This window comes from Lynx canadensis, chromosome A2 (assembly GCF_007474595.2).
Source record: "Lynx canadensis isolate LIC74 chromosome A2, mLynCan4.pri.v2, whole genome shotgun sequence".
NCBI lineage: Eukaryota > Metazoa > Chordata > Mammalia > Carnivora > Felidae > Lynx > Lynx canadensis.
In genome coordinates, this window is record NC_044304.2 from 32,767,889 (window position 1) to 32,782,584 (window position 14,696).

A 14,696-nucleotide genomic window follows, 5' to 3' on the forward strand; every position below is an offset into this window, starting at 1 on the left:
GGGGGATGAGCGCATAAAAGATAAACGCAAGGATAGATGCATGGATGGGTTACACGGACAGATGGACAGATGAAGGAAGGGAGAAAGGGAAGTCACAGCTGGGAAACGAACTAGTGAGAAAACAAAAGTGAATACTGACTTAAAATTCAGGGTTTGATGTGGTATTTAGAGTTTTAAATTAATTTTTTTAAGTTTACCTATTTATTTTTTTAGTAATCTGTACACCCAATGTGGGGCTTGAACTCACGATGCCGAGATCAAGAGTCATGAGCTCTACGTACCGACTGAGCCAGCGAGGCACCCCTAGAGTTTTAAATTCTTACAAAATCCTTGAGCATGATTCAGAACAAGAGTCTCAGTTAAGTAGGTTTCCAGTCAGGATGATTAAATTGGGTCTCAGAATCAGTTCTCCAGTGAGGTCTAAAACCTGACAGCAAATATGTCTCATTTTTTTCTCTGCCATGTGGCAAAAAAATTCCTGATGTTATGGTATTAACATCCAGGTATTAAATGAATAACAATTTATTAAGGCATTGCCATTGTTCCCAGTGTATAGAACCCATAAGCTTAACATTTAAACTAAATCTAGTAGGTGAAACTGCTTATGAAGAGTAAGCTAGAGACACTGCCCAGGAGGGAAAACAAGATCAAAAAGTCCTTTTGTTCTAATAAAAACCCAACTAATTAATTATTGAAAACATTAAAAAAAAAAAAAGGTATGAGGGCAAAAGGAAGCTGTCAGTCACATGAGCGAGCCAACAATGTCAGAAGACTCTAGAACAGAGAAAAAACATGGTCCCGGGTTAAGACCGTATATTCACAGAGCTAATGGTACATCTCAGCATGTTATAACCTGGCACAATCCACGTGCATTCATTACTTATCTTGCACAACTGACCCTGTCTGCTATTATGTGCCTGGCTTTCTGGAACCATGACATCCAGCTTCCCCATGGATTCCCTTCGACCCCACCAGAAAAATCCCATCAACATCTGTCTCTCTGGCAGGACATCATCAAAATTCTAACTGGGGAAGGGAAACAGCTCTCAACCCACCTGTACAGAGCTCCCACGGATCACAGATGTTAGCAATGCTCTACTGGCAATGGCAGACCTTGGCTGATTGTTCCCAAATTTTGTACAGCAGCTGCCAGACTGTGCCAGCAATGCTGTGAAAACCATCATCCCTGTCCTGGCACAGAAATCAGGTAAGGACAAGCCCCAGGCTGGGGGCTTGTTCTTTTCTAACCCGGCAACACACCAGGCTCTTAGCTTGTGGTAATTAAGAGCCAGCAGACTGTGGGCAAAGCAGTTAAGAACGCTTTTTTCCTAGGAAAGCAGCCGGAGTAATTGGCTTGCTGCTTGCTAATGACACGGCTTCTACAAAAATAAACTGTCATAGGGAATTCTCTTAACTGACTTGGTGAAAACAGGCTCTATACCTGTTTGATATCCTTTGAGTTCGGCAGTGAATTCCAAAACACTTTGGGGAAGAAATGATGCAAATGAAATCCACAACATCCTTTTGCAAAGTAAGTTTAAATGGGATGCAAAACCAAAAAGAACACCTTACTCCTTGATGTCATGCTCCCTGGGCAGACCTGCTATATCTCCCCCCAGTATGCTCCTCGTTAAGACTCCATTCCATGTGGGGTGTGCAAATTAACTCCGTGCATCACGGAAAACGCTTGCGGGTGGGGGAGAAAAAAGGATGGCTAACTCAAGCTCATGAGACACATCTTTCGGATTTACTTCTATTTTTCTGAAGGCTGAATAGGTTTCTGACTATGACCTGGGGATCAGGACACACATGTGCCATGTGCATGCACGTGCACACACACACACACACACGCGCGCGCGCTCCTGAGCATTGGCATCTCTGTGGTTCCGATGTGCACACCTACCAGCGCTTTTCAGCTTCAACATTAACACAGACTGACAAGGGAGGCAGCCCGAAGTCACATGTTGTAGACACCACAGCACCGTGCCACTGGAAGCACATCAATTATTGCAGGCTTTTCTCTTTGGACAACTTAGGAGTGGAGCTTAAGAATGCAAGAAGCTTCTTTGCTCATCTCCTTAATAAACTTCTGCCTCTCGCCGCCAGGCTTGGAGACAGGTGGAAAGAATTCCACTGCAGCCCCGTTCGCTGCAAAGTTTTAAAGGCTCTCCTTTCCCGGATGGCAGAAAGCCGTAAATCTTCCCTCCCCCGAATACTCTAAGCCACATGGAAGTACCCCTCTTTACCCAAATGTTAATGAATCGGGAAGCTTCCTTCTCCTGGATCAATTTCATAGGCATCCTAGGTCCAGATTTTGAGTTTTAAGTAGCATTTTAATTTGTTGTCAGTGCCCTGGGAACAGAAGCTGACACCACCAAGCACAACACCATAGCCTCTAAGCTATTAGCTAACATGTCAACTAGGTAATGCATCTTCAGGGAAACCAGATTAGAAAGGACAGCAAAACATTGATTTTTTTTTTTTAAAGAATCCTATACCTGCAGCATAATGCTGCTAAAGCTAGCAAAACAACAAAGGACATTTCGACAGCAAGGAAATGTCTTATTCTCAATGCTGGGGCAGCGAACAGGGTTGCATGTGAGCGTGGATATATATACAGGGCAAAGCAATTCTTCAAACCTGCAGGCTTTTTAATTTTGTAAATAATTCATCAGCCAATGCATAAGAAAGCTCAAGGAGAGAATCTGCCCATGTGAACGGATGGAAACACCAGTTAAGAGCAACCTTACCCAGAAAGCAGGTGGAGCTCTCCCCCACCCCCCTCCCAAAGGAAACAATAGCATTTGTATCAAGTTAAAACACCTAAGAAAGTCATCCATTTGAATGCCAGTCATGATGCATTTATAGAGAAGATTCCAAACATGCATTCTTTAACCTGGCTCCTGCAGCCTGCCCACAAATCACTAGACAGTTAAAGACAAACCCAAACACCTTCTATACCAAACAGACCCTCAGAACTTAATCAAATGAGCCGGAGCTACCGTCTCCCCCATCTACTCTAAAACACATTACGTGAAGTCAAACCAGACGGCGTCCCTTCCCACCACCAGCCCCCACCCCCCGGCAAACAAGAATCAAGTAACTGACAAGTCCTTACCGACTTTGGGCTCTTCTTGGGAACTGGCAACCCTGGAAAAAATGCAACAAGGAGGGAAGAGGGGGAAAAAATCATTAGCATATAAATGTTACCTTTTCCTTAAAGAACAATCCCCAGGTGTTTCATGGCAACCTAGCCATCTGCAGAGTTATGTCAGATTTCTCCCCAGCATCGGAGTTACCAGGCTGTTCATATCGAATCAAAGCAGAGGGAGGAGGAGAGCGAGAGGCAGGAGATCTATCTGCATTAGCTATGCTGGCTTGTACTGCAGCAGCCTGGAGGCTGGGAAAAGAAATTCACAGACCTCAGCGGCCTGGGAAATTGAACACTTGGACAGAATCTCAAATGCTCTTCTGGATTAAGAGAGACTTAACTTACAATTAAGTCCAGGATATTTCCTTTCCCCACGATCCACTTGTCAATTGAAGCGGACCAATCAGGACAGAGGAAGGGGTATATATTTAGTTGCAGAGGAGTACATGGTTAAAATTAAATTTTTCTTTCTTTCTTTTTTTTGGGTCGTTTCTTTCCTTTCCTCCCTCCCTCCCCCGCCCCCCACCGCCTTTCAGGAGAGGAAATGCCTTCTTTATTTGGATGCGCTGAACACCAAAACAAAGACGGATGGATGTTCTTTTGCCAGCAGAGAACACAAATTTAACTTGCTGTAGGACCCCCTCCAGACCATGGGCACACCTCTCCATGCATGTCAGTCAACCAAGCACACTCCTATTTAGCTTGTTGGAAAGGACACTAGCTGGGGCCAGACCCTCAAGAGGAAAGCAGATTGTTGGGGGAGTGAATGAGAAAATTTCATGGAGCTGAGAGAAGATGATAATGGATAAAGAAAAAAGGCAGAAGAGAAAAAGGTATTCACTGATCCTAGCTGGCTCTTCCAGAACCCCGTCTTTCACGGCAGGGTGAGAGCTGGAAGAGGCTGGTGATTGCTGCACACTTCTAGAAAAGTCAGCAGCGATTAGGGGCAGACATGTGGGAAACCTGCCAACAGGAGAGTGAAGCAAAGGAGGGCTAGAATGAAAAATAAAAGCATAGAACGGTGTTTCAAAGGTAATCATTTCTGCAAGCTGTCCTCTCATTTTTTATCTATTTTTCATTTTTGGTTTGAGCAAGGGTTAGAATGCAAAATGCAGATTCCATCTGTACTGGGCACAAAAGACAGACTTCTGATCTGATGATTTTGCACTGGAAACTTCAACCTTTTTTAGAAAATGATCCCCGTGTAGTGTGATGATTTCAATGCTTTGGGAAGTGACTTGTCAAACCATGAGCTGTGCTAAGTTCAGCACAAGTAACACGAGGCAACAGAAGTGGATGAGTAGGAGGAAGCCAGCAGAGGAGCACTGCTCATGTGCCCACTGCAAGTGAGGCATGGCTTCTCATGGATTACTTGTCCCCAAAGGCATTGGGGACGCTTCTGGCAAGGCTCATCACGTCATCACCAAAACGAGGTCATCACGGCCTGGCCGAGTGGCTCTCAGACTTCCAAGTACATAAGGAGAACGTACAGACTTTCACAAATGCAGAACCCTGGGCCCCACCCCCAAGGGCCAGGGAATCTGCACTGTAAACAAATCTTCCAGGAGATTCCGATGCAGGAGGTCTGAGGACCACACTTAAGGAGACTGGGAGACGGTGGAAAGAGGAGGACTCTTTCAGGTCCAGCGAGATCGCACAGGCAGACCTTCGTGAAGCTGGCTTTAGAGCTGTCCATGCTTCAGCGTCTCGGTTTACGAAATGGAGATAGTAAGCTTCACTTCACAGGATGATGATACTTAAAGAGACAAAACATTTTAAAGCCTCACACCTGGCGTAGAGGAGGCCTCTCAAATGTCAACCCCTTCACCGGCCTTTGAGAGTTTACACCGTTCAGGAAGGACGTGCTTATGGTTATCTTCCTCCCCCTAGGAAAGGTCATCTGCCTAACCTGTTAAAGTCTAAAAAATATTGCAGGGGAACTATTTTACCTGTGGATGAGAAAAACTGTGCTGGGTAATCTGGTTGGGTCACTATTCTTTAAAAAATTATGAAATGTTTTTATTTGTTCATTAATGTGATTCCCTTAAGGAATTTTATTCAGTTATATTAGTGTTGGTCACTGCACACACTTCAAAAGTATCTAATATTGCATCTTTGCACTCAGATTTTTTTCCCTAATTCTGACTGACCTTCTTCGTTAACTGCAAGATGCAACATTTCACTGTAGTTAGCTTTCACCAGACTTGTCTTCACACAAGATCCCAGTGACTCTATAAAAATGTGTCAAGAATCTCCAACGAGGTAGGAGGAGTCAGGGAAAGTGGCTTTGATCCGTACTCCGCTCATCATCTATAAAACCAACCATCTTAAATTCCTGGTCTCTGAAGAGTTCGTGTATAAAATAAAGGGTACTTTTCTTTCCCTATCATACAGAAACACACGCTCAAAGTGCAGGTATATACGAGGATGCTCACTGCAGCAGGGGTGGCATAAAAGAAACCTGGAAAGGACCGGAGGTTCTAAAGAAACTGTGGAACAGCGCACCTATAAGGCAGTCTGCAGAGGTTAAAAGCAGTGAGCTTTTTCTCTGAGTAGCATGCATGGGCTCCAAGACACGATGCTGAATGCAAGCAACATGCTGCAGAACGGCGGGTATAGGAGGAGGCCGGTGTCAAATATACCCAAACAAAGGCACGGTGTCCGCATTCCACAACTGTCCACACAAGACTCCTCACTGGGGTGTTTCTGGTGGGCGAGGAGGGGCTGGGATCGGAGGGGCTAGGTGAGGCCAACCTAGCCTTCATCTAGAATTCTTCATCAAGAACCTTCATCAAGAATACCATATTCATAATCTTGCTGAGGCAATAAAACATTTATTTAAACATGAACATTAATTAATTAATGGCCCTTCCATTAAGTGTACAAAACCAACCAGTCTGAAGCAAACTGGGGTAAGAGTTATAGTCCTGTTTCCTCTGAGGAAGCCCTCCGTGCAACATCCCAAAATATCCCCGCTCAACTGACCCTACGAGTTGTATTTAACAACAAAGAAGAAAAAGTATTAATTTAGAGAGGAATTTGTTCCTCTTTGCTACCTTGTTTTTCAAAAGCTACACCTTTTACAGGAGCCAAAGTTGGCCCTAAATTAGTATTCAGAAAGTCAAAAATCGAGAGACTCACTTGAGTGCTTTTTAAAAAAGAAATCAAGGATTTGCTTTAAGTCCACATAGTCATTAAATCTTAAAATCTAATGAATATGAATGCGGGAACAAAGCTCCTGATTACAATTTATAATATATTTTAGCCAAAACTACTCAGATGGTTTGAAAACAGCTGGGAGACCTCATCAGAAAATACTCAAAAAAGGTCACCCTTTGGCAGAATTTTCCAAGACCTAGAAAGCACACGATGTGGTTGTTATCAAGTGAGAGCTGAGTGCGGGCCATCCCACACCGGATGGGCGACAGAAAGCAGCGTGACCGCATGCTTCACAGCCCAACGGTGGTTTTCCCAGGACAAATCGCACTTTGTGTTCCCAGGGGCAATCGTGTCACCTACCACATGTGAGGTATGGGAAGAAACAGCACCTGTCTTAATGGGCTCACCTGCTCCCTTCAGGGAAAAGAAGGGAGATTTTGAGAAGAGGCAGAAGGAAGAGTCTACCAATGGCACCATCTGCTGTTAGAGCCGAGAAGGTGGCAAATGCTATTTCAAAGGGGTCCCAGAAAACTTTTACGGGGAAGCATACATTCAAAGTGTGAGTCTAAGTGTGATTTATACAAGTGAGAAAAGTGGGACCTGAATTTCCAAAGTTCCCTATGAAAAAGGAAATGTCCTTTTGGAGAAACCAAATGGCAAATTCTCTGTTAGTGACTGGAATCTGACCAAATAACATGAAGAGAACGCTTTCCTTTTAAATACCAAGACCATAAAGCACGTTACTGAACACGTTCGCATACAACTAAATGGCAAATGTTATTCTTGGTGAAATTTTATAATGGTTGTATGCAAAAATTGATAGCAAAAAGTAAAAACATAACAGAATACATATGCATTTGGAAACAAAGACTAGAAGGTTACATGCCAAAACTGTGTGTTCTTTGGCTCACGGTTTTATTACCTATTTTAGGATCTTCTACAAGCAAAGCTTTACTTATTTATGAACACACACGTACACGCAGATGAACACCACGATAAACAAAAGCCTATACTGCCTTTTTAAGTAAGATGAATATACCAAATTTCAGAACATTCTACTGCACTCTTAAATCTCAAGAGCCATCATTCACCTCTAGAGCCTTCAAGAATTGCTTACTTTCCCCCAAATTAATATATATGTACACAGTTTCTTTAGGCACCCTGTTGAGATTAAGACTTGTGTTTATCCTGTGGACTAAACGGACATAGGGAAGATGTCGATAGCTCAGCTACTCTTCCGTGGGAAGCCAAACATTAGTCATTCACTGCCCTTTTGGCACCGAGATGATCAAGCCTGAATTGTGGCAAAGAAATCAGACTTTCTTGGACCTAACTTCCTCCAGGCTAAAGGAAGTGACAATGTCAACCAACCTTACCGACTGAAAGAACAAAGAAAAAATCATGCAAGAGGCTTTGAAAATGTGAATCGGAAAGTCACTGTCATAAGCAAAGTGGATCTACAAGTGACAAAAATGTACTATGCCATTAATTTATATTGTTTTTATTGTGATAGCCAATCCAGGGTGCACGTGGTCTCTAGATGTGAGCGTTTTAATGGAAACATTTTGGTTTCCTCCTTTGCATTCTAGCACATACTAATGTGCTAGAACATGTCCTAGAACATAGGGGATTCTTTAAAGTTTTGCATCGCAAAATGGGTGACTGAAAACAGCACTGGTGTTGAATCAGGTAACGAATGCAATGTTCAAGGAGCAGGGGGACTGTTACATATAGTGAAAAAGAGAGAGAGAAAGAGAGCGGGAGAGAGACTGATTGATTGATTGAGGCAATCAGGTGGTTAGTTCATGGAGACCAATGAAAGCCACGGAAAAGACGACTGTGAGAATTTGGTCTGGAGCTACTCTTATATTCCAAAAACAGAATAGACTACTCCTGAGCACATTTTCATCTCAGACCCCACTATCTTTTTTATTCTAAAACACATCAATTGGGGTGCCTGGGTGGCTTAGTTGGTTAAGCATCCAACTTCAGGTTATGGTCTCACAGTTTGTGAGTTTGAGCCCCGCGTTGGGCTTTGTGCTGACAACTCAGAACCTGGAGGCTGCTTCGGATTTTGAGTCTCCCTCTCTCTCTGCCCCTCACCTGCTTTCTCTCTCTCTCTCTCTCTCTCTCTCTCTCAAAAATAAAGAAAACATTAAAAAAAATCAAAAGACATCAACATGTATTCCTAAATGCCAAACTTGAAAATTATAGTGGACTTTACCCCCAATAAACTCATCATTAAGAGTGTGCATTAAGGAAATAATCAGAGAGGCTCACAAAGATTTACGTGTATCTAAAAGGATGTTCAACACAGTATTATTTAAAGAAGATAAAAATTGGAAACGACTCCTAAGAACAGGGGACTGAGCAAACACATTGTTTTATCAACAAGATTATGAATCCATTAAAAATGGGTCCAGTGAAGAACATTTAGTGATGTGGAAAAGTAGTAATGATACAAGATGTTAAAAGCAGGATAAAACTGTACACAGAATATAAGCTCATTGTAAAAATAGGTATATGCATGTATCACACACACATCACACATCCAAAGACTACAAGAACATGTATTAAAATACTGCTTCTGAATTCTAGAATTAGTAAGTTATTCATATTGCTTTGAGTCTTTCCCAAGTTTTCCAGATTTTACACACAACGACAAGTATAAACAGAGTAGCGTTATTCAGTGAGTTTGGACAATGATATGTGTTTATTCACTTTAGTGCACCGCTAGGTTAAAAATTACCTGGAGTTTCTTCTAGCTCTCTATTGGCTCAAGGACTACCATTTCTACTCAAGTGGCTGTGTTACAAATTACTGGGCCATGGCCTTGACTGAAAATAGGATAAAAAAGCTGTTAGAGCCTCTCTGAAGCAAAGCTGCATAGAAGCAAATAATTTTGCTTATCATTTCCAGTAGTCTCTGAAATCTTGACCAGTAACCTTGATAAGCCAATTCTCCTGGGTTCTTTGAACCCCAGGTTAAGTCACCTTGTCCAAGCACATGTCTATGGTGTTAGATGCAACTCGTGGAGTGAGGATGACTTCTGCTAAGTTTGTGCCTCTAATAAGGACAGTGTATATAAAATACTTTATCTGCAAATAGAAAGGATAATGAGAAGGAAGGATCAAGCAGAAAGAGAAAAGTTTCAGAGCATGTTTCTTCTTCTTTCTCGGGAAGAGCTAAAGGGCACATGGAAAAATTTTTTCAGGAGAGAAACTCCATTAAAGGACTTTGCAGAGCACTAATATTTATCAGCAAAATTGCTGCTACATGAAAGAACAAAGAACCTGGTAGGGCAATGCTTTTATTGGGGGGGGGGAGGCAGTATGAGGACAGATCAAAACACTCAGAGTTGCATGAAGTACCAAGATGGAGGCGTGCAGGAAGGAAAGAGTGAGAAAATCTGTGATTTCCTCAGCTAGGCAGAATTGATCATTACTTCGCAGCAAATCACAGACTTTAAATAACTAACATTAATGGCTAGTAACCCATGTTTAGAGAGCCATCTGCATCATCTCAACCAACTAGTTTTTTTGTTTGGTTGGTTTGCTTAATACAAAACACATAAACCAGGGGGCACCTGGGTGGCTCAGTCAGTTAAGCATCCGACTCTTGATTTCGGCTCAGGTCATGATCTCATGGTTTGTGATATCAAGCCCCACATTGGGCTCTGCGCTGACAGCCTGGAGCCTGCTTGGGATTCTCTCTCTCCTTCTCTTTCTGCCACCCACCCCCCTGCTTATGCTCTCTCTCAAAACAAATAGACACTAAAAAAAAAAAAAAAGGTATAAACCAGGATTACATTTAAACTGCACTCACCCTACCGGTAAAATGCTGAGGGAAGAAAACTGCAAAAGGTAGGTACACTCAGCTTCACTTTTTCCACTGGAGGTAGGAAAGGAATTCACTCCCTCATGTAACCAAACTGTGCTAAGGGCCTGCTTTGGCCAAGAGCTGGAGATGAATTAAAGCAACGAATAAGATCTTTTACAAGGTCCTGTTTTCATAGGGCTCACGTTACGTGGGGGAAGGGAGAATATACATAACCTAGCAAATAATTTCAGAGGGATAGTTTTGGTGATGAAAAAGAAGCAGGATGATGGAAGAGCCAATACCTGAGCTTGGAAGGAACCGTCCATGTGACTGTTCACCCATGCAAGATTTACTGAGCTCTGCCATATGCCTACCGAAGCATTACGGGAGAGATAAAGGTAAATCAGACATGGCTCTGACCTGGACGAGCACACACTAGACAAAATTGAGTGTGGTCAGTGCTAAGGGCCATGATGGAAAGAAGCACTATTGCTCTTGGGAGTACGAGAGAAGAAAGCTAATCTGATATGAAGAAGGCAGAGGGGAGGAGCTGAACACTGAAGGAGGCTGGTATTTAATTGTGGGGTCAGGAGGTTGGAAGCAACATGTAATGACTGATGCTTGACTGAAAAATAACAAGCTTTTTAAAGGTTTGTGATTTTTATTTTATTATTACTAGTTCTTAATGTTTATTTATTTTTGAGAGAGAGAGAGAGACAGAGCATGAGTGGCAAAGGGGCAGAGAGAGAGGGAGACAGAGAATCCAAGGGAGGCTCCAGGCTCTGAACTCTCAGCATAGAGCCCAACGTGGGGCTTGAACTCACAAACCATGAGATCATGACCTTAGCCGAAGCCGGACGCTTAACCGACAGCCACTCAGGCACCCCTAAAAGGTTATGTTTGTTTGTTTGTTTGTTTAAAGCAAAATCAGCGTGCCAATATAAACTCAAGGCCAAGTTTGAACTAGAGTACATTTTCACTGAAGGACCTTACAAGTGCTATATATCTCAAAATTGAATCCATAAAACAAAATTAAAAAAGGGTTGCAGTTTAGACATGTTTGCTTTTTCGCCCCCTTCCTCCAATCAAATCCTATGACCAACCCTGCGGCGTAATGTTTCAATGCAAAAATGATACTGGCTGCCAAGAACAAGAGCGTCAGCCCCAGTGTCTCCAAAAAGGGGAAGACATTCTTTCCTTTGGGGACCTAATAATGGTCATTGCAAAATATTACGGACATCATAATTTAAAGAGATGACTGGGTCTCAGATCTCTGGAATAAGGAGCTCCCAATGCGTGTCAGTTGGCATTTGGTAAGAAGAACATGGTTGCCCGGCTTTATAGTGACAGAGAAGTCGGCTTCAATTACACAGTACATACAGCCTAATAAATATGTCCCACAGAGAAATAAATGGCTTGCAAGTCTGGTGGCTGCTAATAGTTTACAGAGCCTTTCACCTCAAAGTCATAAGCCTTGAACTGGCGCAGGTGAGGAGAGGCCCAAAGTCATTAATACTTGGAGCCGCTCAAAAGGACTGTCACTGTGCAATTCCTGAGAGATGAATGGTCACTTCAGAATGGTCAATGGAATAACAAGTGCTACTGTGGTTGACCCCCCAAAACACGTGGAATACACCATAAAGGGTCAACAACTTGGCCTCTCGTTTGTCCATTTTTGTAAAAAAAAGAAGTCTTTTAACTTCAGAGTTGAGAGTAAAATGAACTAAAAGAGCTGAGAGCTTGCCTTTTGACATACACTTATTCTTCTCAACTGCTGAGTTCAGTACTAACATCATCCCTATTTTACAGATGAGAAAACCGGGACATTGATGATTAAGTAACACGGCCATGGTCACACACTCAGGTGAGCAGCTGAAGGCAGACTTGGTCTAATGCCAAGACTGTGCTTTTGAACACTGAACTATACGGTCTCATTCGAAGGTGCTTAATCCATTCTGGATCACAGCTCACTACGAAGGGGTGTTTACCGATAAAAAAATGCATTCATAAAAATTTTTGCCTACAGCTTCATGGATATCATCCTGTTGGTCAACAGGTCAAGGTATCTTGAACCCATAATCATGATGTGGATTTAGGAAGAGTTCCCTTTGTAGAGATAGCATGGGAGTCTAGGCATAGCCAATCAGGTTCTCTGATATTTTACCCCAAGTCACAGTACCTAAATCATGGGCCATTCAGGGCTACACATACTAAAAATATAACAAGACTGGTCTCTGAGTGGCAGGCAATGAAGCAACTCTTTAGAGCTAACAGCTTGGCTGACACCCAAGTCCTATAAAGTACAGTTTCCAAAGTGGGTAGGAGCTCTTCCTAGCTTGCAAATGTATCCTGACACCACCTAATAACGTAATTTAAAAAAAAAAAAATAGGTGCAGGAAAAGGAGTGAGTTATGGCATATTCTTTCTAGAAGGGGAAAGAAAAACAACTGTCAACTGAAAAAGACCACTAATTGGTCATGATGTACCATGAGGCCCATCTTTCTTCTCCAGAGAATATTTCAATCAAGATCTACTTTTTAAGGGTGGAATTACGCCACTTCCTCAAATGGTTCCAAGAGAGCTCTCTAACTCTATGTTGGTTAGAAACATTTGTAGTTCGGGTATTTAGGCCTAGGGTCTTGTCTTAGTCTATAAATGCTTCTAACTCTGAGGAAGACTCCCTACCTGTCATGCTGAGAACTTGGCTTTCCTAACACCTGTTATTTCTTTGATATTTTTTTAAACTTTATTTTTTTGAGAGACAGTGTGGGAAAGAGAGAGAGGGAGACCCAGAATCTGAAGCAGGCTCCAGGCTCTGAGCGGTGAGCACACAGCTCGAACTCACGAACCATGAGATCATGACCTGAGCCAAAACCAGATGCTTAACCGACTGAGCCACCCAGGTGCCCCCCCCACCCCCTGCTAACACCTGTATTTCAAGTGTGAACGGGTTTTTGTGGAAATTCTTAAGGGTTGGCCCTGTCCCCCACTCCTCTTATTCCCCATGCTTGTCGAGGTCTCCCTGCAAGAGGAGACCCCTAGTTGTAGCCTGGAAGCTCCAAAGCAGTTCCTCTAATGCTGAAAGTTTGACTTTTAGCTGCTTATAATGTGTAAGGGGGGGGATGAAAGAAAGAAGAGTTCAAAACAGCTCATTGAAAGAAAAAACCAATAAGGATTCCTTTTCTGGGTTGGAAAAACAGGATACTGTGTGGGCCCTTATTTTAAGGCCACTGGCCCTGAAAGGAAACCTATCACTGTAATTGGTGCTGAGAAGCTTCTGGGTTAAAAAAATACATGCCAGGATCCTTTTCTTCAGGGTTACGGACTTTTAGGGTGACTTCTATCCTGGTTGCTTTATTTTTAGCAATGTAAAGTTAGGCACAGGACCAAGAAAGAGATCCAGGAGAGCATCCTGCATTGTTTTAACCTTACAGGACACTAAACCCCTGAAATTTAAGGCCCTTTTTGAGGTTCTTTATCTTTCCTACAACACAGGTCTCCAAAATATATCCTGAACCAATCCGTCAGTCCATCTCCACAACCACCAGCTTTTCTAGCCTAGATGACTGTAAGAACCTAAGAATCAGTCTCTGCTTTATTCTTCATTCCTTTTAATCCATTATCCACACAGAGGCCAGAAACATCTTTCCACAGCATAAATCAGATTATATGGTCTGCAGACTACATGTTTCTATGGCTTCCCAACACAGTTTCAACGAGGTACAAGCTCTTTTCCGTGTCCCACAAAGCCTTCCTTCGTCTGACCCTGCCTGCCTCTGTGATTTCATCTCCTACTACCCTTACTCCTACCCATGCTCCAGCCAGAATGGCACTCTCCACTTCCAGACTAATTCCTTTTACTCTGCTGGGCCTTTGCACTGGCTGTTCCCTCCACCTGGAACATTATGCCCGTAGACCTACATATGTGGCTTCTCATCACTTGGGGCTCTCCTCAAATGTTGCTACTTCTGAGAAGCCACCCAGGGATCCTGGCCGTCAGCAGATCCGAAGGTGACCCTTCTTAGGACACTTTCTTCACGCAGTCCTGTTTCTTTTGTTTCCAGAGACCCTGTGATTCTCTAAGCTCATACTATTTGTTTACCTGTTTATTGTTTCCATTGTTGATTGTTATCATTTACTGGCTTATTCTCTCCCTTTCAGGGACCTGGTCTCTCTGATCCTAGGGCTAGTCTCCAGCCCTAAAGCAGTATCTGGCCCCCAGTTCAGCAACTGCCTTTTGAATGCATGTGTGAATGTGTAGTGCTTATGAAATGCATTTGTATCTTGAGGGCTGCAGGAAGGGCTGGGGAGGCAGACGGGAGGGGCAGCGTGGTCTTTTGATCATCATCATCTCTGCTGTGACTGCTTAACAGCTCTTGATCCTTGGGCTGTTTCTTGATTTATTCGTGCGCTGCCGACTCAGCTCAGCTCAGCTCCAGGCTGCCTCCCTCCGCGCGGAGAGCAAGGTTCTGTCTGCTGTGCCACCTTGTGTTCTAAATTCCCATCACAACGGATGGCTCGGGTCTCAGATTTAACAAAGACTCACAAAGAAACCCCAAACCCCGCA

The 14,696-nt window shown here is 43.1% G+C and overlaps 1 protein-coding gene across 1 annotated transcript in view; it reads right to left on the reverse strand.

Moving 5' to 3' along the window:
• MAGI1 (membrane associated guanylate kinase, WW and PDZ domain containing 1) overlaps window positions 1–14,696 on the reverse strand; it is a 635,623-nt gene that overhangs the window by 38,690 nt on the left and 582,237 nt on the right. The window contains 1 exon segment of the mRNA XM_030307184.1: window positions 3,119–3,150. Coding sequence (XP_030163044.1) covers window positions 3,119–3,150 — 32 coding nt within the window.